At 39.2% G+C, this 24554-nt stretch overlaps 1 protein-coding gene across 1 annotated transcript; it reads right to left on the bottom strand.

Annotated features, from left to right (window-relative positions):
- Positions 1-16109: 16109 nt before the first annotated feature.
- LOC130809487 (PH, RCC1 and FYVE domains-containing protein 1-like) lies at positions 16110-24333 on the bottom strand. The gene is made up of 9 exons (XM_057675285.1): positions 23804-24333; positions 21917-22003; positions 21134-21223; positions 20949-21035; positions 20752-20847; positions 18520-20601; positions 18273-18419; positions 17142-17779; positions 16110-16312 (listed from the first exon to the last, which is right to left on the bottom strand). The coding sequence occupies exons 1-9, from the start codon at positions 23849-23851 to the stop codon at positions 16144-16146; spliced, it is 3444 nt and encodes a 1147-aa protein (XP_057531268.1). The 5' UTR covers positions 23852-24333; the 3' UTR covers positions 16110-16143.
- Positions 24334-24554: the final 221 nt, after the last annotated feature.

Raw genomic sequence — 24554 nt, 5'->3', positions numbered from 1 at the left:
CCGTGTCTTTAATCATACAGAAATATGGGACTTCTCTTTATATTATGACTGGGTGCACCAAGGAGTCCGACTTATCGATCACACGGATTTCCTTCTCCCTTGAGATATTTTTATATTTCCTTCCATCACATTTTACCCGCCGTGTCCATAAGTCGGACGGAAGAATGGGTAATCTCTATACTTAAAATGATTTTCCTTTCTGGAGGTTCAGTTTAGGGTCCGACTTGTCGACTCTCCGGACATATTCGAGAGCTAAAGGACTTGAATAATTATCTGCTCCTCCCTCCCTGGGGGTCTAACTTGTCGACCCACAGGTTGGATGGCTTTGACATTCAAACATATTTATGACGTTCCTCTCTAATTGGGGGTCCGACTTTTCGACCTTCCAGCTATATTCAAGAGTTAACACTTAGAAAAATTTCGCAACACACCCTTTCAACCATGGTCCGACTAATAGACTTCACGGTCATCACTAAACACTTAAAAAGTATGTTTTCCCCGACTTATCGACTTCCCAGTTTTCCTCCGGAATTCCATCCTTTCGTTCGAATGCTCAAGTCCCAAGTGAAGCATTTATTGCTGCTATAAATAGGGTAGTTGGAATAGTTCCATTTCACCTAATCTTCATTAACTTCTTCAAATCTTCCAATTGCGAGAAAGAGAAAGTAGAGAAACGCTCGGACAATCTTCATCCCTTCTTCAATACTTCTGACAAATCTTTTGAAGATCTTCAAAGTTTCTAACAGATCTTCATCAAATTTCTGACAAATCATCAAATTTCTTCAAGGTATTCAAACTTTTCCCAGATTTTTCGAATTTCTTCAAGTTATTCTTCAAACTGTTCTTGAATGTTAGCCTAGAACTTTGAATTTGTTTATGAATTTAGTCTCTATTCTTTACAAGTTTCGACTACTACTTTATTTTTAACATGGACGTCGCGGCTACTCAAGAGACTATAGCTAACTCAGACACCAACCCTACTAACTTGCCGGAAACTCTTTTGATAGTACCTAGGCGTCTTAATAAAAAGGGGTTACCAATGAATGACTCGGATGAAAGTAGTTCGGTGAGAATTACCCCTCATTATGAACCAATAAAAGATGGGGATGAGTCGTCTGTATCCCCTATATACCCTCCGGAAATTATAAAAACTGCTCCTTGGGAAGTGAGCGTTGCTTTCTTTCCAAATTACTTGCCGCGAATAAATCCTGACCTAGAAGGGTTATTGTATGTAGATATGGAAAACTTTGAAGGATCAGCCGAGTCTTCCGGAAGGGAGAGTGCAGCGCCAGTTCCTCCTCCATTCTACATTCCAAACGGCGGGCCCCTAAATTACTTCATCGATTTACAGACCAAAAGGGATCTAGACAACCGCCGGGAGGCCATCTCTCAAAAGTGGGGTTTGAAGGATAATATAAACATTATTACCCCGGGGAATTATGACACCGTTAGGTTTCCTCCCCCACATTGTATAGCAGTATACTTTCCTTCTTTTGAATTAGGGCTCAGATTTCCTCTTCACCCGTTTTTTAGGGAGGTGTTAGAGTTTTTGAACATTTCAGTGCCCGAGTTATACCCAAATGCCTGGGGTTGTATGGTGGCCTTTTTGATCCTATGCAAAGTTTTGGCCGTGCCACCAACACTCACAGCTTTTAGATACATATTTAGAGCCCGCCTATGTAATTCGCAATCATACGGCTGTGGCTGGATTACTTTTACACACCGTCGAGGACTGAAGATAGTCCAAGACCTCCCCGATAACCAGAAGGGGTATAGGACGAAATTTGCATTTTTGTATAATTCAGAGGGATGGAACATCAAGACCTCTTTTGACATTAAACCCAACCTCACGGGTTTTAATAATGGGATCCCGCAGTGTTCTTTTAGTGACGCGGTGATCATAGAGTACGCAAAGATGGACGTTCAGTTGGGAAGGAAACCAATGAACGTCCAACTTAATTGGATACCTGGTCGCCCTGAGTTGGAGAACGAGAACCTCCTCTCATCATTCGGCATCAGCTTGGCTATCGATCGGAGTAAGAATGGCCGGGTTTCTTCCTTTTCTTTCCTATGATATGTTTAACTGCTTCTAACTCGCGATTTTTACAGGGATAGCCAAGGAGAATCTTCGAGCAAAGAGTCCGGAGCTGATGAAGAAATTCAGCGTTCTAAGACTTGCTCAAGGGGCCATACAACGACCCGAGGATAAGCCTCTTCCCCTTCCTCCGAAGGTATAACTTCACAAAATTCTTTGTTATGAAAGATCCCTGTTGATTCTTCCTAACTTTTTCTTTTGTAGGACTCGGCGACTGTAGAGAAGGGTCTGGAGGACGTGCCCTCAGAGCAAGAGGCTCTCCGACTTCTCGAAGAGAGAAAACAAGTTCACATCCCCGATGAATCTGAGAGGGTGATTCCTCCACAGACAAGGGGGGTGAAAAAGAGTGGGAAGAAGAAGAGGAAGCGGGATTCTTCTTCCCGCAAGGAGAGCTCGGCCAAGCGGCCCTCTGTGGGTGCGATCCCTACGGCCGTACCTCTCCGCATAGGGTCGGTTGAGGAGGAGGCGTCTCCCCCTTCGGACTCTCTACGGCCATCTTCAAAGAAGGAGAAGGAGAAGGTGGGGGAGTCTTCCGCGGCTCCCTCATCACAATTCGCGGAGGTTTATCGTCGTCGGGAAGTTTTTCCTTTTCGACACGAGACACCCTTTCCGGAGTTGGGGCATAAGGGCTTAGTTGTTCGTTTTAACAGGGCGACGTCCAACTTAATCAGCAAGGTGGACGTCGACCTACTAGAATCCATGCCCCCCGTGACAGAGTGCGTCAGGCACAAGCTTCGGCGGCAGAGGTAATTACTCTTTTATGCTTAGTAGTGTTATTACTTGGTCTCCGGACTTCATCCCTTGTCGTTTCTTTGCAGGCATTCATACGGTTGGCTTTCGAGCTCGACGCAAACCGTCAAAGTGCCGCGGACCAGGAAACCATTGCCGCCCTTACCTCCCGCTGTGAGGAGCTGAATGACGAGATATCAAAATTGCGGGAGGACCTGCCGGGCCTAAAAGAGAAACTGGCCAAGTGTTCCGAGCTGAAAGAGCGCTTGGTCAGGACCGAACAATGGCGGGAAAGGGCAAGGAAGCAGCTGGACCAGACCATCGAGAACTTAGATGCTGCTTCCACCTGGTCTGCGAGCCTCGGCCATGAAGTCGGCTTGCTGATGGATACCCATGCCAAGCTCGTTCATTAGAACCAGCAACTTATGCAGCAAGTATCGACTGATTCAGCCCATTTCAAGATGATTCTATCCGTGGCCAAAGTGTATAAATTGTGTCTAACCAGGAAGGCCCGGATGGCTCGAGATTGGCTTCTTTCGGATGAGCCGAAAGCGTCGAAGTTCCTTGGAGATCTGACGGCGGAGATGGTGAGAGCCGGAACCCTGATCAGCGACAAAAAGTATCGTTTGGCTGCCGCAGAGTTGGGCATGGACTTTACATCTCTTCAGCAAACTGCTGATCAGAAGGGAAGTGAAGCCTTGTCCAACCTTGCTCCTGTCTTGGACGGGGAGTCGGCGGTACTGGTCGACGCTGCTTGGGATGCGGATGAAAGGAGAGCCTGGTCCGAAAAGATGAATGCTGAGGCTGAGAGGGAGGCTCTATGCCTAGACTTGGATCAGCTGGCTCTCTCTTCTCCTCCGGCGTCAGATGTCCCGGAAAACTTGACGCTCTCCAACCTGGAGGTTTTGTGCCTTGATTTATCGAATCTTATTATTGACGAAGGTAGGAACCTCCAGGGCTTGTCCCGAGAGCTGTCCGAGATCGGGGTGGAGCCGTTTAACGTTGAAGATTATGTAAGCTTCACCCCCAGTCTTGAAGAGGGAAGGATCGAGCCTCCTCTGCCGCCGGATCAAGACGTCGAGGCTTTTTTGGCGGATGTATGATCTTGCAATTTTGTAATTTTGATTTTTGTAAACATTCAACTCTGTATTTTGAATATTTGATGTATATATTCCTGATTATGGAGTTTATTCGTGGTATCCATGCTTTTATACGTTGAGCCGTGGCTTCTCTCTTTTGAGGCTGCGGAATAATACTTGGAGAACGCTGATTTTTCGATGTCACGCGCAGACGTCATCAAGGAAATTTGTACTTGAAATATTTTCAGCCTTTAGACCCCAGTAAGGGGGTCCGACTTGTAGATGTCCCGGCTGCGGGTTACCTTAGTGGGAGACCTGGGATTTTCTTTTGAACTCAAGGACCCCAAACTGGGGGTCCGACTTATCGATGTCTCGGTTGGGTAGCGTCATAGTAAAAAACTTAGAATATTTTGAACAATAGGGACCCCAAACTGGGGGTCCGACTTATCGATGTCCCGGTTGGGAAACATCATTGTGAAAAACTTGGAATGTTTTGAACTCTAGGGACCCCAAACTGGGGGTCCGACTTATCGATGTCCCGGTTGGGAAACATCATCGTGAGAAACTTAGAATATTTTGAACTCAAGGGGACCCCAAACTGGGGGTCCGACTTATCGATGCTACGAACAGATGGTGAATGCTTCAAATGATTTTTGGTTTTGGAACCCTATTCTAAGGGTCCGAATTATAGCAAGTTCGTTAGTGACAAAATGATTTGATGATGGGCCCCCTCTCAAGGGTCCGACTTATGGATATTATTGATTTAATAAGATTTGCAAAAGAATTTTACCAAACATTTGCGAACATAAGAGCCGGACAATCTGAAAATAGAACCTGTTTATTAATGATTGTTAAGGATACAAGCGATGATTAAAGTAATTTTGAATTACAACGCAATTATGTTGCGGAAGGACTGTAGTCGCGGATTGATGTTGCTAACACTGATACTAGTAACTAGTAACTGATTGCCCCTTGCAAATTTTATTAAATGAAGAATTTCTTTAAGTGGTCTCCATTCCATGGACGGGGTAGTTTTTTTCCTTTCATGTCTTCTAGTTCGAAAGTTCCTGGTTTGACGATTTGGGTGACTCTGAAAGGTCCGTCCCAGTTGGCCCCTAACTTTCCTTTCTCCACGATCTTTCCCGTAGCTTCTACTTTTCGGAGGACTAAATCACCAATTTGAATACGTCTGGTTTTGACATGACGGTTAAAGCTACGGATCATCTTTTGTTTTTGTGCTATTGATCTCAGCATTGCGTTTCCTCTTGTCTCTGGCAGCAGATCTAAGTTTACTCTTTTTCCTTCCTCATTTTCGTCGTGTGAGTAGTAGGTGACCCTTGTAGAGGGTACGCCTATTTCGACTGGGAGCACGGCTTCAGATCCGTATACTAAAGAGAAAGGTGTATGCCCCGTTGCGTCCTTGATGGTCGTTCGACTTGCCCATAAGACGCCTGGTAGTTCTTCATCCCAATTACCTTTGACCCCCTCTATCTTCTTCTTAATGCCATTCAGGATCTCTTTGTTTGCGGATTCTACTTGACCATTAGTTTGCGGCCTGGATACTGAACTGAATCTGATTTGGATGTTAAACTTGTTGCAGTACTCGATGGTGTTCTTGTTGACGAATTGCCTTCCATTATCTGTTACGATCACCCGGGGGATGCCGTACCTTGTGATGATATTCCTCCATATAAACTGACAGACTTGTTTGTCCGTGATTGAACTAAGGGCTTCCGCTTCCACATACTTTGTGAAATAATCAATGGCCACAATGATGAATTTGCGTTGCCCTTTTGCCGGAGGGAAGGGACCAAGGAGGTCCATGCCCCATCTGTCGAAAGGCAGGACGGCTTGCATGGCGGTCAAGTAATTAGATGACTTCCTTCCTATCTTTGAGTGGTACTGACATTCAGGACATCTTTTGATCAAATACTCCGCGTCTTCTCGGAGTGAGGGCCAATAATATCCACTTCTAAGGACTTTCCCAATGACAGTCCGTACTCCTTGGTGTATACCGCATCCCCCTTCGTGTATTTCGCGGAGGATATAGTTTCCTTCTTCAGGGGATACGCATTTCAGGAGGGGGTGTGTATATGACTTCTTGTAGAGCATTCCTTCGTGGAGTTCGAACCATCTGGCTTTCTTCCGGAGCATTTTGGCCTGACATTCATCTTGGGGAAGCGTCTGACTCCGCAAATATTCGATGTATGGCTCCATCCATGTTTCTGATCTGTCGATGGTATCGACCATGAAGTTGATGCTGGGGTTAGGAAGTACTTCCCAGATTATATCTCGAGCCGCGGATGTTTCTGCTGAGCTGGCAAGCTTGGCCAAGGAATCAGCTTGGGCGTTCTGGGATCTTGGAATGTGCTCCAACGTGAACTTGTCGAATTTTTGAACAAATTCCCTTACTTGCTGCAGGTACATTTTCATGCTGTCATCTTTAGCTTCGAATTCCCCGTTCACTTGTCCAACAATCAATTGGGAGTCGGAGAAGGCGGATAATTTTTTGGCTCCCGTTTCGTAGCAAATTCTCAGTCCCATCAATAATGCTTCATATTCGGCTTCGTTGTTGGATGCTGCGAACTCGAACCTGACCGCCCTTTCCATACGGACCCCGGCGGAAGACACAATGAGGAGTCCAGCACCACTTGCTGATTGGGTAGAGGACCCATCTACATACAACTTCCATTCCTGATTGGGTTCAGGATGATAGGGGAGAGTGCTTTCAGCAATGAAGTCAGCCAGAGCTTGGGCTTTGATTGCCGTTCGAGGCTCATATTCGATGCCGAAATCCGCCAGCTGGTTTGCCCAATCTGTGACGCGGCTTGACTTGTTTTTCCCTTCCAGAATCTTTTTCAAAGGTTGATCAGTCCGGACGATGATCTGGTGGGATTGAAAGTAGGGCTTCAATTTCCTGCTTGCCATGATGATTGCGAATATGACTTTTTCGACTTCACCGTAGTTTCCCTCCGAGCCACGGAATGCATGACTTATGTAGTATATAGGAAGCTGTTTCTTTTCTCTTTCCGCAACCAGTACTCCGGATAACGAATATTCGGAGACAGAGACATATAGGACTAGCTTCTCCCCTTTGATGGGCGAAACTAGTTTTGGCAAGGTGGACAGGTGCTCTTTAAGTTGGCGGAAGGACTCTTCTGCTTCAGCTGTCCACTCGAACTTCTGTTGTTTTATTGTTTTAAAGAAGGGTAAACATTTATCCGCGGACTTGGAAAGAAATCTTCCAAGAGCAGCCAGGCACCCCGTGAGCTTTTGTACTTCTTTTACTGAGGTGGGAGATCTCATGTTTTGTATAGCCCGGATTTTATCGGGATTTGCCTCAATGCCTCGCTCGTCTACCAGGAAGCCCAGGCATTTCCCTCCGGTAACTCCGAACACACACTTGTCAGGATTGAGTTTCATTTGGTGCTTTCGAAGGGTAAGGAACGTCTCTCGTAAGTCTGCGGCGTGCTGACTTGCTTGTTTGCTTTTTGTGATCATGTCGTCTACATATACTTCTAAATTCCGTCCAATCTGAGATTGGAAAACCTTGTTGACCATCCTTTGATAAGTTGCCCCCGCGTTTTTTAATCCGAAGGGCATAACCTTGTAGCAATAGACTCCCATGCTGGTAATGAAGGCCGTGTGAGGTTGGTCTTCAATTGCCAACGGAATCTGATGATAGCCGGCATTGGCATCCATGAAGCTTAATAATGCATGGCCTGCTGTAGAATCCACCAGACGATCTATCTTTGGAAGTGGGTAATCGTCTTTAGGGCACGCCTTATTCAGGTCCGTGAAGTCGACGCACATCCTCCACTTGCCATTTGGTTTTTTCACCAGGACAACGTTGGATAACCACTCAGAATACTTGCATTCTTTAATAAATCCGGCTCTCAACAACTTCTCGACTTCCTCTTTGGCGGCCTCAGTCCGCTCTCTTCCTTGATGTCGTAGCTTTTGTTTTATGGGTTTATAGCCTGGTTTGATGTCAAGTTTATGACACGCGACACTGGTAGGGATGCCAGGCATTTCTTCCGTGCAAAAAGCAAAGACGTCGCGGAACTCAGCAATGGTGGCCACTATGTCCTGTTTGACCGTGCTAGGAAGATCTTTCCCTACCTTGATCTGTTTCCCCTCGAACATGTCTACTTCCTCGTATCGTTCTATGGGGCGAGGCCTTTCATGCGTGCTGAGATTTTCCATGTACACGCTCATGACAGCTGGGACATAGCCGTCACTTGGTCTCCCTTGAGAATGCCAACTTTTCCATTATCTGTCTCGAACTGCAGCAAGAGTTGATGGGGAAAGATTGCAGCCTTGATCTTATTAATGAGTGGGAGCCCCATGATAGCATTGTAGGGGAAGTCGAGATCTACCACTGTGAACCGTATGGGCATGGTCCGGCTTTCACTTCTTTCCCCTACCCGTACGGGGAGAATGATCGTGCCCAACGGAATGACCTGACTCCCTCCAAACCCAATCAGTGGTTTGTCTAGGGGTTGTAAGTGCTTTTCCTCGAACTTCATTTTTCTTAAGCACTCCATTGTAATAAGATCAGCCGTGCTTCCCGTATCTACCAGCACCCGTCTGACTTTCATTTGCCCAATTTTGAGAGAGACCACCAGGGGATCGGTATGGGGTTGTTGCAGCGGTTGGGAGGTCGTGGCATCGAATTTCATGACCGGTCCCTTAGATGTGGCCATGGGAGGTCCTTTCAGCAAAGTGTGGACGCTGTTTTTTGCCGCGCGGATAGTGGGATATTCCTCAGTGTATCCCCCAAAAATCATGTTGATCGTTCCTTGAGTGTCGGAACTTTCGCGTCTTGCTTCGTTTGGCTTGGGGGATCGGCGTTTCTGTTGCCATGGCCTCCTTTCCCCTTCTCTTCCAGCATCATAATCTCTCCTGTTGAGGAACCTGGACAGTTTTCCCTCATTAGCCAACTGATGCAAGATGCGCTTTAGTTCGCGACATTGTGCCAGAGTATGGCCGTGCTCTTTGTGATAATCACACCACAGATTATAGTTGCGCCTATCAGAGGGGGTGGTAACTGGAGGTGGAGCTGGCAATTGATCTCGAACAGCGAAGAAAATGTCCCTCCTGTTTCGATTGAATAAGGGGTCGTTTCCTCCATCTCCCAGATTCCGTGTCCTAGTTTCTCCTTCTGTAACATATACGGGTCGAGCTCGTGGAGGTCCCATATCAGACGGCGGCGTAGGACGACGCGGCATGTAAATCTTCTCTCTCCTCGAAGAATGCTCCTCCCTGCTTCGTGAGGATTGACGGGGGGGCCCATCATCTTTTTTCTCAAATTTTCGCCTTTTTGGATCATGTGCTTGACATACCTCTGACGCCGTGACATAACTTTGGCATTGTTTCATGGCCTCTGCATACGTCTTTACTTGACTTTCAACCAACTGGAACTTCAGCCGTTGGGCCTTCATTCCGTTGATTAGGGCGTTCAAGGCAACCGACTCCTCAAAATCAGTCACTTCCAGCACTGCCTCATGGAACTTCTTAAGATATGAGGATATGGATTCTCCTTCCAATTGAGTGACACTAAGCAGGTGGAAGTTTGATTTCTCCTGCCTTCTTGAGGCTATGAAGTGGCCTAAGAACTTGCCCTCTAGTTGGGCAAAGTTGTGGATGCTTCCTCCGGGAAGGGAGGTGTACCATGTCAAAGCTACTCCTGTAAGAGTAGTTGGAAAGAACTTACACCATAACGATGAGTTGGTGGTGTACAACAACATAAGATTCTTATATGCCGTCAAATGTTCCTGCGGACATGATGTGCCATCGAAAGCAGCCATGTTTGGTACCTTTATTTTCCCGGGATTGGGAGTATTCAGTATCTCTCTGGCCAGGGGAGAGACTAATGATATTGGCTCTTCGGGAAGGACACTCTTGTCGTCCTCATTCCGCGGCATGGAGGTGGGAGTGAGGGGACGGCTAGACCCGGCGAGTTGTGCCTTTTTCCTTTCCTCCCTTCTTTTATCTACCAGGGATTGGACGCTCTCAGACGTCTTTCGCTTTTTGCTCTCTATGAAGGTTCGGGCATCTGGAGTGGCGGTTTTGGATTCGCCATCTCGTGTATCTGTCTTGCTATGGTGCGGGTAAGTTTTGGACCTTTCCCGCCTATTTTTATTGCGTCTACTGGAATGGGAAGTCCTCGAGTTCCCGTCTTGAGATTCATGAGATTTTGGTATCTCTTGACGGGGCTCGATTCGTTCCTCTAAGTTCTTTATTTGGTTCGCCATGTCTTCCAGTACCCGTTGTTGAGTAGGGGTATTGTTTATGACGGCGCGGAGTTGTTCAGAGAACGCGGCCGTGAGATTTCGCGCTAGCATGTCCAGATCACGGCGAGTCACGGCTTGATTATTAGCGTGGCCCGCTGAAGTGTCTGTGTCTGTGCTATGCACGGTGGCGGTTTGAGTCGGGTTCTTCTTGGGAGCCATGACTTTTTGTATAGTTCCCCACAGACGGCGCCAAACTGTTTCGGTGATGAAACGAGGAAGTGGGATACGCTTGAAATACCTGGAGACAAGTAGAAGTGTGATCAAGAGAAGCGACTTATGATAGGAGGTGACCTGAATTCCTGCAAGATAACGTTAGCCTTGTCCGGGGGGTGATCTCCCGGAAAACCCCTCCGACGCTCAAGTTAGAACGTAAATCGAAAATTAATGAATGACAGATTGTAGAAGGAATGCAAGAAGGAAGGTCGGGATTGAGATTGCTTGTTCTAGTGCTAGTGGTTGGGAAGGCTTGAGGAAGTAGTGTAAGCAAGGATACTAGGAAAAGCTGTTTCATATGTCCCTTCCCCTCTGATGGTTGTCCCTATTTATAATATTGAAGGGGGAAGTTAATTCAGAGAGGAAAGGTGGAAGATCATGGGAGTAGTGGGAGTAATGGGAGGTGGACAGTTATTCAACTAAAAAGGAGGATGGCCAAAGAAGATAGATGACAGGGAAGTTAAGTATTCTGAAGGTAAGATGCCATGAGCCTTCCAAGGAAGATGGGAAGTCCAGCAGAAAGCCCATTGACCAAAAGTCAAAGTCAATCCGGAAAGGTCAAGGGGTATTTTAGTAATATGATGTTTAATTAATAAATAAATAAATTAATAAAAAAAAACAGTACCATGACAATAATTAAAATCTATAATTTGAAATAAATTACTTGTTTCTAAACACAAGCTTAAATTTATTGTTTAACAATAAAAAAGATAAACAATCAATAATAATTTTAAAAGTTCATATTAGTAAAGAACTTTACTACTTATTATATTGATGAAATATTTCAAACTTATAACTGTATGAAAAAGAAATTAGCGAATGATAGTTCATAAAAAATTAATTATAATTCGGACTATATTTGTTGGATCATATTCTAAAGTATTGAATGATCATAGGATCATAAGATTATAAAAATTTATTTTGATCCTACCAATCAATACTCTATTTCAATTAAAATCGTATGATTTTATGAATATTATGATCCTACAGACGATCATATCATTCACCGATTTTTGATAGTTGAATCGTATGTCAATTAGGATCGAAATTTTTATTTTACAATGAAAATTTTGTATTAGAAAACTCTTCAAGGTATGAATTTTGTCAAAACCCGTGCTATAAGCTTGTTTCTACATGTATATTGTGTTAGGATATTTTAAGTATAATAGGGTATAATTTATCAAGCACTATATAAATTAGTGAAACATGTAAGTGTTACAACTTAAGGTCAAAGTGCTTTAATATACAAAAGCCAAGGAAAAATAGTAGCTCCAAATAGGCATTGCTTGATCTGGTCAAGCGGATGTGTTAGGTCAAACGATGTTGTGTTTAGTCGAACGAATGTATTTGTTCGTGTCTGTTAGTATTTTCTGATTGTTTTTGTCAGTTAATATGGTTACATAAAGATATATATTCATTCATTAAATACATACTATAATGTCAGTTAAATGTTTGAAGTGATGGAATGAAAGCATGCAATCTCTATTTTAAATAGAGGAAGTTGCATGTAGGAGAAAGGTTGTTGAAATTCTTTTTTTTTCTGATTTTTCTCTCCTCTCTTAGGAAAACTTAAATCTTGTTTTCTCATCTTTATTTGAATAATCAAAAAGAGTCATAAACTCTGTTCATTTTTTGATTTTATAATCTACAAAACATATGATCACTTATTGTTGCATACTTTGTGCTGAGTGTGTGATGTAGTTATTTATATCTTGTTATGAATTTAAAAAATATTTCCTAGTACCTTATTTGGAGAAATATTACAATAAGAAAGTTTTCATATGCCTACAACTTGGATCACGTTTTCGAGTGACACATATCTTTGCAAACTATATTTTAATGTTCTGTCCATTTGGTAATCAACAAAAAAAAGAGTTTCATTCCTATACACAAGGGGATACAAATTTGTAATTTGTAATTTGTATTGTATTTGCATTATATTTTCGTTACCTGCTACAAAGGAAAATCTTGCGATGTAACGAAAAAATATTAAAAGGATATACTCCCTCTAATTTAATGTAGTTGTCCTGTTTATTTTTTGGTACTATCCTCAATTTATAATTAGATGTTATTCTTAATTTTTAAGTTAAAACTTAGTCAGGTGAATATTTCACTGTGGTGGCCCGAGAATTTGGCAAATTTCAAAGCTGTAGCCCTAGATTTTCATAATTGCAAGTGAGTGGCCTATAACTCTTAAGTTCGATGCAACACAATTTTGGCCACAAAAAATTGAAGTTTACTAAAATGCCCTTGCTCTTATTTAATACTCGCTCTGTTTTTTTTTTGTTTTTCTTGTTTATTTTTGTATATATTTGAAAGTAAATTTTGAGCTTAATATTTCTAAATCATTATCATCATACCTAGTGTATCCCGCTCATAAAAACTATGATCAGGGTTTGGGGAAGGAAGAACGACGACATCTCATACCCGTAGTGGAGAGCGCAGTTAAAGAGTCTCTCGGCTCGAAAAAGGTCTTCAAAGAGGCACCCCTCAATCGACATCATCACGAAGGAATACACATCATAAAAAATTATTAAAAAAATATATATAATAAAAAAAGTATACAATAAGACAAATCTAACAAAATCTCACATAGATATATTTTATCGTTTATATATGTCTTAAAACTAACCGAGAGTATTTTTTAATGATAAAAGTCATTTTTAACCTTTGCAAAATAGGAGAAGAATCCCTCCTACAAAATCTTTGGGTCTCCATCGCACTTCGTCTCTCCAAGTTCCTAATTTGATGCCCTCCATTTATCTTCAATTTATAATCAAAGATTATTATTATGCCTCCTAAACAAGCTTGGGGAAGAATCCCTCCTACAAAGAGGTGAGTATTTTCTTCCTAAATTTGGGTTAGTTTATTTTATAGATTAATGGCATGTTTTCCCTTGTTCATGTTTAATTTTTTGTCAATTTATTGTAATTCACATTTTTTTGTTTACTTTGCTTTTATGATGACATAGTCATCACTGGTCATGTGTTTTGTTGAAATCAAGAAATTTTACTTCATTGCAGTGTAATATATATCAAGCTGTATGATTTTTTTAGGAAGTATTGTGCGCCATTGTGAGTTTGTTTTACAGAGTTCTTTTCTTCTTCATGTTCAATTTTTAGTCATTTTAAAGTAATTTTACTTCATTGTCATTCTTTATTTTAGTATTAGTGATATCTTGTTTGTTAAAACAAGGAGTCTTTGATCTTATAATTGATTATAAGACTTCTGAATATCTTATAAAGGATATTGATAAGGATGAATACCAAATGTTGGATTTATTGGGGGAGGGACATTTGCAAGAACATAAGAGATAGAATGTGTCGGAGCTTGAGAATGCAAGAGCTTTTAATATTGCTCCTCATTTAAATGAAAAGGTTGAGATAAATAGTGATAGTACATTATAAGTAATGTTTGACCAATTTGCTTATACTAATCGGATCAAATTGAGGATTCAGGATGGTGACTTTGAGTCTTTCTTGCACAATATGCTCATAACATAACTTCATATGTACACCATCCACAATCATTTGAATCTCCTCATTTAGAAACATTACATTGTAGTTTGGAGCTTACCCGTTTACACCTAATGATATACCAACCACAAGTAAGGTCATTTGAAACTGAGCTTCATGAGCCACTTGATAGACATAATGAATTCATAGAGGTCGGTGAAGGTGACTTTTTGGATATGGAATACGATTTTGAGAGGGATTATATAAATGACTTAAGGACAAAGTATAATGAGGTTGTGAGGTTGTGGAGTATGCCGAAAGTGATGGCTCTGGTTATATGCCAAATAATGCTAGATATCTCTACTGATGATGAATGGGTAGTACATTCGTTAGAGGAAGTCAATGATGTTAATGATATTGCAGATAATGACTTTAGTGATCGTTATGATAATAAACAATGGGATGTTGGATGCAGCACATGTAGTGATGAGGAAGGGCAAGACCCAGATTACTTGAAGGGAAAATATTTTGAATATGACACAGACAATAAGGTGCATTTGGAAGTAGAATTGTTGTTTTATACTAAGGAGAAGTTATTAGAGGCTATATGAGATTGCTACATTTAACAAGGTTATGAAGTTTACAGGGAGTACAACTCTAGTTGGAGGTACACTACATATTGCGCCAATGCAAGGTAGAAGATGCGTGTTTTAGGAAAGAAATTATATCATGTGAACAGAAAATTGGACATTCATATACCAATTCGAAAGGTGGATAAAGGAAGAAAGCTAAAGTGAAGCCTCCAAAGAAGTGCTCTTTTAGAATTCATGCATCTAGGTTAGCAGGGTAACATTTCAGATCAAAACATTATCCATTGAGCATACTTGTGAAAGGATCACTAAAAACCCAAACGCAAATGTGCCTTGGCTGACAAAAAAATTGATCAATTCTATCAAAGATATCCCTGGCATATCAATTGAGTTAATGACTGAACTGGTAAATAATCGATTTAATTTGGTGCCATTTAAAATGCATGTGTTTAGGGTAAGAATGGCAGCAAAACAGATTATTGATGGCAAGCATGAGGACTCTTTTTCAAGAATTCCAGCTTTATTGTGAGGAGGTGTAGGAAAAAAATTCGGTTTTTTTTTGCCCATTATCTTTTGAAGAAAATTGATAGGCCCTTACAATTCAAAAGATGTTTTATTAGTTTTCATGCAACAAAGGGATTCTTAAGTGGATGTAGACTTCTTATTGGGATTGATGGAGCTCACTTGAACGGTACATTCCGTGTAAGCATGTTGGAGCTTGTGTCAAAGAGCGTAGAGGTGATCTTTGTGAGTACTTCCGTCCATATTTTGGCAAGGTTGCTTATAATCATGTGTATGCCACCTCAATCAACGCTACACCTAGCCATGATCTTTGGGTTAATAGGCCACATCTCCCTAAGTTGAAACCTCCACCATTACATAAACTTCCCCATAGGCCAAAAAAAATAAGAATAAAAGAACATGATGAACTTAAGTTATTCAAAAGGAACAACTCAATTCACTGTTCAAAATGTGAAAAAGGTCACAATTTAAAAGAGTAGCAAGATAGGATAATCAAATGCAAGAGGAAGAGGTCCAAGTGGTGGCAAGTCAAAATCTTAAGCAATGTAGTGTTTATGTTTGGTGGCAAAAATGTTTTTGTTTTTTGATTTAAAGAGTATTTTATGATGTTTAGTAATTTCATATTGACACAAGTAATATTTAGAATGTTAAAATTTTGTCTTTTGGCTGGGTTACTTTATGGCTATTTGACACTTCTTTGTAAGTTTGCTAAATTTCAATCAGTAAACTCTAAATACTGGTGGACAAAACAGTGTTTCAACAAACTTTAAAGTTATAGATCACCTATGTGAAAATATGAAAACTTTAGGCCACCTCTCTGAAATTTGCCAAAACCTCAGGCCACCGAGTAAAATTTGTTGTTATGAATATTTGTTTTATAATTTTTAACTATGTAAATTGGAAGAAGTGTATAATTTGCATAAAAAGGACTATTATTTTTAGTTAATTAGATGCCAAAATTTTGTTTCCTTAATCATAAAAAGGAAAATATAGGATCAAATTATGATCCTAATACATAAAAATACATATTAGAAATTGTCATGTGCAGTATATCCGAAGAATAATTAGTGATTTTGTAAGATTGGTACAAGGGGTCAAGTATTGTGAGTCATGACATCAAATAACAAGTGAAGCATCAGAAATTGGTGCATCATTGATTAATATTCATTGTTGATTAGCACTGCTTTCCCCTTCTACTTGACAAGGTTGAATATGTCGGGGAGATGATGTATGTGCGTTATTTGATGATAGAAGAACGTACTTTCGTAGCAACCTTTCTCTATTTTGTTTCCACCATTCCTCAGCTAAATGTGTCTCATAAAATCTTCGTTTACTGCACAAATGGTATTTTCAATGGGGTTAAAGCTAGGATGATGATAATGCATGTAATAATAATCATAATTCAAGAATAAATCATTTGTAAATCTAAATAAAAGAATAATAATACATATTAAATAATCTAAGGAAACAAAATTTAATACTGTTTCTTTTCTCTTTAGTTTATTGCGAATAAATATATGGAAAATTCAAGCACAATTATATGAAGTAGATTCTAGTTAGTTTTATTTGGATTGGAATCTTGTTTAAAATTTGTTTTGTGATATTTTCTTACTTGTGGAACAAACGTTGTGACGGAGGGAATATATTAGTGGTGGATCATAAAAAAATAAATGTGAGATCCTAAATTGGTTATATATATATATATATATATATATATATATATATATATGTATATATATATATATATATCAAACCCAATGCCCTCACTAGCAAACATCAGAGGGCACCTAGGTATGCCACAAGGCATATATAACCTCAAATTTAAATATTTTTCTACATTTTCACCAAGATTACATTAATCTCAGATGGAAGAAAAAGGAGATACATGAACTTATATGCACTGATGCAGGGGAAGCATGGACCATGGCCGAAATCATTTGATTATAAACTGTATTAATACCAAATTTTGTAACATAAAAGACAACAAAATGGCAATCGAGTTAGTTCATTTTACGTGCAGAGATGAGTGCAGGAAAATCGATAGTTGTGTGCAATCAAACGGTTCCAAACACTGAAAATATAGATCTTTTCACAACTTTCTGCTCCTAGTTTTTGCAAGAAAATTAGAAAATCATTTATGGAGTGGTTTGAAGAGATGTTACCTGAATCTAACTCGTTTGAAGATTTTATTACCGTTGCGAAGTTGAATGAAAGATACATAAACTCCACATTCAAATTGTTCAATACTCTGTCTTGATCCATCACCCCTTGATGAAGTTTGAGATGGCCTCGACGATGTTCCGATTTCGTCTCCTTCATTACTTCTTGTCTCAATATGAAGTGAGGATGATGGATTAGATTCATGGGCTTGTGAATTCTCTTCTAAGCTTTGGTTAGTTGAAGAATCTATGTCATTTGATTGTTCTTGAGATTCCTGAACACAATTATCTTGTACATTATGCTTAGCATCTGGTTCTGATGTTGTTGTGTAAGATGATGAAGGTGTTTGATTAGTGGAATCATCTATCATATTTTCAGAAGATGCTGATAGGTCACCTAATACACTTGAGTCTAGAGATATGATCTTATGACCTCTAGTACAAGTTTCATCATGGGCTTCATTGTTTTCACTACTCTGTAGATTCTGATGATCTTGTGATTCTTCTACTGCTGAGGAAGTTTGAGGATTGGATGCTTCATTTTCATTAGCTTCTATTAATGCTAAAATTTGGGTGTGCATGGCCTTGAGATTGTCACTTTGACTCACTTCACTTGGAAATTTGTCCACCATCTCCTTCAGCTGAATGAGATATGCTAATAATCAGTCATTTGAAGTAAACTTCACAATGGATATTACATTTTGTTACTCCAATACTATTAAGTGGCTCCCAGTGTAACGGGATTTGTTAAGTCACACGTACGCAATTTTACGGTTGTTAGTAATAGATACATAATCAATGTCCAATCTAACTTGTTGGTCATAAAATTAGGGAGAACTATTTGTGTTGGACACCAACAACAAATCATTTCTAACAAGAAAACATAAATTGTTGAATGTGCATTTGACAATAACTAAACACGACATCAACATTCCAAACGCCAATGCCATTCAGTGGCTCCCATCTTTGCAGGTAAGATATACGCAACCTTATCCTTGTTAGTGATAACAAAAAGCATGGTAATAAACATCATCTACAGCTTCACATAAATAAGAAGTGCAATCAAAGAACTATAAATTTTTAGCCAATTGAAATAAAGGACCAATAATAATCAAACATAACTAGAAGAAATACCTGAACGATGAAGGAATTAACTACTTCCTTTGCATCTTTGCAGCTTAAAGATTGCTCTGCAGCAAGCATGGAAGCTTCTCTAGCATTATTCTGCAACTTTTGAATCTCCTCTTCTTGGAAGTCACACTTTTGCTTCAGATTTTTAAGCTGATATTAAAAAGAAAGCAAACTAATTTAAGTAACAGATTTACTTACCGAAATCAGCATTTAGGATCAACAAATCAAATCTAAAGAAGGGTTTATATACATTGTTGTGAAGTTTTGCTACTTCTTGGCTTAGAACTTCATTGGACTTCTTAAGACTATCAACAATACCTCTAGACACAACAGGAGTTCCAGAGCGAGGAGGACTAGGCCTTCTGGCATATGGTGTGGATAGTCGAGTTGGTGTGCTGTTAGGAATCGGAGGAGCCGGAGGAGGTGTAGCTGGTCTCAAAGCAGTTTGTAGAGCATTTATAGAGCTCGGAAATGAAACATCTTTCAATTGTTGAAATGCAGGCACTTGTGATGCTCGAACCATAGAGAAAGATTCTAGTTTCCCCCCATATCTTTGACTCTTAACTTCAAGGTACTTAACTGGTTCTGTCGTAGGGGTTAACAAAAGCTTAGAAGATGGTGTTTCAGTCTTGTCGATTCTTGTGCTATCCGTTGCACGACGAGGAGCAGCAGTAGGTCTCTTGCTGAAAACAGACGCATTTCCAACGGCTGTAGCCTTAAGTTTATTGTAACAAGCATCACAAACACGATGTGGTTTACTTGGAGTAGGCGCAAGAGCTGCTCTAATAGCTTTTTTAGAACTACATGCATGACAATGCACTAAACCGCAGTTATAACAATTATGCCTTTTTCGTGTAAAACCAAATGCTTGTCGACATCCTGAGCATATAGATTGATCAGCACCTGAAACCCATTTGTGGATGCATATTACAGCAGTGAAATTTGAACCACAGGCTACACTTTTCACTAGCCTATCTTTTAAAGCCTCTACTAAGGTTGGACTCTTGCGGTCTTCTGCATCGCCATGCCCAAGTCTTCCATTTGCGCCTTTTCCCCATGTATATACCTCACTTCTTGAAGTAAGGACAGCGGCATGATGTGCACCACATGAAATTTCTTCTACATACTCACCTACTAATTTATCCTGAACCAAACAAGGTGCTTTCCCGTCAGCAGATGGATTTCCGAGTTGTCCATACGATGAATTGCCCATGGTAAATACATGGCCTGATGTTGTGAGAGCAACTGTAAAATTATGTCCGCATGCTATTTGGTGAAAATTGTAATCAATAAGTGCGGATACGCATGTTGGAGAAAGATATGCATCTTTATTTTTATGACCTAAACGATATTTATCACCATCGCCCCAAGTGAAGAGCTTTCGAGAAGAAATGCTGCTACCAGAAGTTGACGGGCTCACAACCTCCACAATAGCTGCCGTATGCCAAACTCCACATGCCACCTTGATTGTTTTTAAGCCACTCAATTGTTGAACTTCTTTTGGATAAGGAACACTTTCTTGATCACCATGGCCTAGAACACCGAAAGTTCCATCACCAAATGTGAATAGTTTTCCGTTTGAAGTTGTCAATGCTGAATGCCAAGTGCCACAAGCAATCGAAACTATCTGAAGACCTTCTAAAGCACCCGAAACTCGTTTTGGAATCCAATGACTAGCATCAGTTCCATGTCCAAGAACGCCAGAATGATGAACACCATCCCCCCAAGTAAATAAATCACCGGAAGTTGACACCGCACATGAATGGTATTCACCACAAGCAACAAAATCCACGTTCGTGAGAGCAAGAAATTCAACAAGGCGTGGTCGAGTGAAATCTCTTTCGATTCCATGACCAAGTCTGCCTCCAGATTCTTCCCCCCAACTGAAAACCTCACCTTGCCTAGTTACGAGGGCAACATGACGAACCCCACAAGCTATTTGATGTACATCAAGAACTACATTAGACTCTAAAGGTTTCGGAGTTAATACATCAATCTTTGTTGACTGTGGGTTTCCAAATCCATCTGCTACACCTCCTTCAGACCAAAGTTCCCCCCAGACGTAAACATCTCCTAATGATTCAATGTCATCTGGTCCGGCTGAACCTTGACTTGAACAACTTGGAGTACTTGACACACTAAGTCGAAAACCATCTGTACTAAGTCGAAAAGCGTCTACTGAGCTACCTCTTGGTTGCATATTTGCCTGCTCAGACCCAACATCTGATGTCAAACTACTCCAATCTACAGATGTTCTACCACGTATACTTGAAGTGAAATCTAATGTTGCACCAGATGAACGGGCACTTTGAAAATATTCGCCATCACTAAACTGAAAATAAGAAAAAAAAACATCTTCAAAACATCGTTGCAATCACTAAAAGGTATACACATTATATGGACAACATTTGATCGAAAAAACTCACTTTATATGGGCAAATGTTGCAACTAAAAAGTACATGTGCAAGCAAGGAAAACTCACATCAGATATCTCACTTCCTATGCGTCTATTTCGTTTGCCAATTAAAGCCTTAAGTCCCGCAAGCCAAACTTCTGTTTCTGCTTTATCTTTACAAATCTAGCATCGAGCAAAGAAAACTATGAAAGTTCCACTTGATAGTTCATTTATATGAAATTGCTACAACTTAAAAAAAGCTAACTGAGTGAAGTGCAACTAACCAGGTCTAGAGATCTTTCACCATTATTATATATAAGTGAAAAAGACAAGTAATCCTTTTCAGGGCGTAAATATCGACGAAATACAGCCTACAGGATAAATATTCAAACCAAATTGAGAGAGTAAACAATAACATCTTTAACTACGCATAGCATATACCAATAATTACAAAATGAAAGAAGTATACCGTTCTTTGTCCGGGGATGATTTTCTCGACCAAAGATAGCTTCAAATTTCTTTCTTCTCCACGTGATAACCAAATTAGATTTATCTCGTCCTGTGAATTTCACACGAATCACGAGTCCTTTCATTTGATTGTCAACAATAGTTTTCCAACAGGTAACCGTTAAGTAATTGTCAGAGTATATAACATATCTTGAGGCCTCAACCATCAGCTTGTTAGAGTATATAACATATCCTAGGACTTCAACCATTAGCTTAAGCTTTTGGTTCAGTTGGTTTCTTGACAAGGTATTAGAAGTCAGTATGACAAGAGGTCACGAGTACGAATCTCAGCCACCGCTCATTTAAAGTGAAATGTTCAGCACCAGGTATGAGAAGAGCCTGTGTTGCATCCACACGTTTAGCCCAAAGGTCTTCGTGTTAGAGTATATAACATATCTCGGGGTTCCCACATCAACTTAAACTTTTGGTTGAGTTGGTTCCTTAATAGTAATTGATGAAAAACCTTTATTTTATAATACTCAAAAGTTCATACTCCATAACTTTGTAATATGTTGGTTGACATTACAAACAAACATAAAAAATTCATATTGACAAAACATCATGCAACTTTGACATAGCATACTACGCTTTTAACATATGTTGAAATGAATACAAAATCCTTAAATCATTTCGAATGCAAAATTTTCTACATGATAGGCAACATTTTGAATCATTAAACAATTGAATCTATAAAGAGAAGCAATCCTAATTGTGCACACTAAAGAAAAGATGGAAGAAAATGCACCGCTGAAAGTCGGAATGGGCAAAACTTGGGCTTCCCTTTTCTACTGTACTTGATCAAGTGAGTACCTTTCTTCAGAGAAATGAGTGCCTACAAATTGGGGAAACCAAATAAGTCACAACAAGAAAAAAGAAACCATCTATGGACAATCACATAAAGAATAAAGCCCGTAAATTCCCACATAAAAAACACTTAGATGGTTGAAAAATGTCCCTAATTAAAGAACATAATTGGCATGCCAAAGAATTTTCTCATAGCCTAAATTTGATTGATAGGATCAACTTGATGCCTACAACGATTGTTTTTCAAAGCATTACAAGAAGTTGGAGATTCAGGCTTTGCATCACATCCTCCTCTTCCTTCAACCAAGCTTTTTACAACACATTTGGGGCCGTGTCAAAAGATAATACTAAGTTAACCCATGATTCTCATAAATTATACCCGGAACTAGTTTAAATGCAGTTATAAACTCACCATTTAGTTATTCTAAAATAATCATTATTGCACGTGTTCGCTAAAAAAGTCCTCATCCTAAATAATTTATCTTATATTTAACTTTTTTTAGGCATTAAAACACATTAAATCTACATTCTTTTTCCATAGATCTTCCTACTTTTCCAAACGAAGTTTAGCTATTAAAACACCAGATTTATTCAAATTGGGTGCATTTCGATACACATATAACAATTGAGATTATTTAAGAACAATTGAAAGGTGATATAATTTAGAAAATAGGTTGGCTTATTAATGCTAAATTTTCCTTTCACATACGTGTTGATTCAGTAAATCTGTAAGTTTTTATTATTCGGCTATGTAATATGATAGTAAATCTGTAAGTTTTTATTATTCGGCTATGTAATATGATGCGATCTTGTTTTAACTCTAAGATAGATCGAGTTGCTATCCTCATACTACTACACTACTAGTATACTATTACTCATCTCACCAACTTTAAAAAATTATCAAGATTTACGTACTGCTATTAATCAAAATTGGGTTAGTTTTCATGGAAAATACTTTATAAAACTTGCACCTTTTATACAAAAATCTATCAAATCAAAAGCACATCAAAAAAATTATTTCTTATTTTTATTTTTTATATCACATGAATACATTTATTAAGCTGCACACTCCAATTTTAAAAAATGGAAATCGGGTCTTGTCTCAGTTAGAGAGCAAGTACTACTTTTCAGAAAATATGATGGGTTCGATTCTCACCTAGCCCATTCCTTCCTGCAATAAAAATAAATAAATTAACTAAAAAACCAAATAAATAACTTATAATAATTCACTTTACTTCATTTAGTTATTTTTAACTATGAGACAAAAGTTCCTTACATTTATCCCTTGTTACCCTCTAGCCTACTACAAGCAATAAAATTACTTTTATTAAAGATATTTCTTCTAAAACAACAGATTTCTTCCATTGTTCTTAATGCAATACTTAATAGAAAACCCAAAAGAAGATTAACGGCAACAAAAGTCACAACAAATAAACACAAGAGTAAAATACAAAAATAACCACAACAATGTTAAAGTGTTATAATATTTTATGGGGTCTTTCACAAGTTCAACTATAAGCTAACTTTTTATTGAGTTCATTTCTTGGCCTTGTATCACAAGTTAGCGTGTCAAGAGATTGTGGGTTCGAATCTCTAAAGCACTCCTTATTTAAAGTGAAATAAACAATATCAAATATGAGGCCAAAAGGGCTCTCGTGTGAAGAGACATATGAAAATATATAGAACTTCAACCATTCAGTTCGTTCCTCGACAAACAATCTTTTTTTGAGGGGAATTTTATTCAACAATTTAAATCAACATAAAACTTAATCAAACAATAAACAATAAAAATATATATATGTATGTAAACAGAGAAAATAAAAATTACTTGGTCAATATCACGGTCATAATGGCCATAACTAACATGATCTGCCATTCCATCTGAACAATTTCTTGGAAAAAGAAGCACCCTTTTTCTCGTTTGCTAACTGCATCTGCAAATTTCCTGTTTTTATCTTCATAGATGTTTTTTTCCGTCTTTTCCCCCTCTCATTAATATATTTTAATCAATAAATATTGAATTAATCTGGATTATTCAGAGATCAGACTGGAAAATATTCTAAAAAAAAATTTAATGCATGAAAAATGGAATTAGATTAATTTTATTTTATAGCAGATTATTGATGATAAAATAAAAAAAAATGAATAAAAGGAGAGAGATTATGTATAAATATTTGTAGCTTAACCGACTTTAGCGGGCATGCATGGCTCTGTTTCTTCACTTCCACAACCTTAATGATCGACTAACTTGATTAAACGACACACAATAATGGGAAAAAGAGTTTTTTTGTTATTCTATTTCAAGTTCTTTTGAGGTCTTTTTTGTGCTATGTGGACTATTTGTTCCCCTTTTTATCTTGGTCTTTTTTTAGCAACCATACATCAATTAATGAATTAATCAACAACAACGACGATAATAATAATAATAATATCTATCATCTAACTCTATTCACGTTATTCTCGTGATATCACACGTTGAAAAATGTAATAATATGTTGTCAATTTTGATTTAAAAATATAACTTTCTTCAATCAAAGATTTCAAAAATATTAATGTCATGTTTGGAAACAATAATTTCA

Source organism: Amaranthus tricolor, chromosome 1 (assembly GCF_026212465.1).
Source record: "Amaranthus tricolor cultivar Red isolate AtriRed21 chromosome 1, ASM2621246v1, whole genome shotgun sequence".
In the NCBI taxonomy this organism is placed as follows: domain Eukaryota; kingdom Viridiplantae; phylum Streptophyta; class Magnoliopsida; order Caryophyllales; family Amaranthaceae; genus Amaranthus; species Amaranthus tricolor.
The sequence above is the reverse complement of the archived record's forward strand: the minus strand, read 5'-3'. Positions and strand labels throughout refer to the sequence as shown.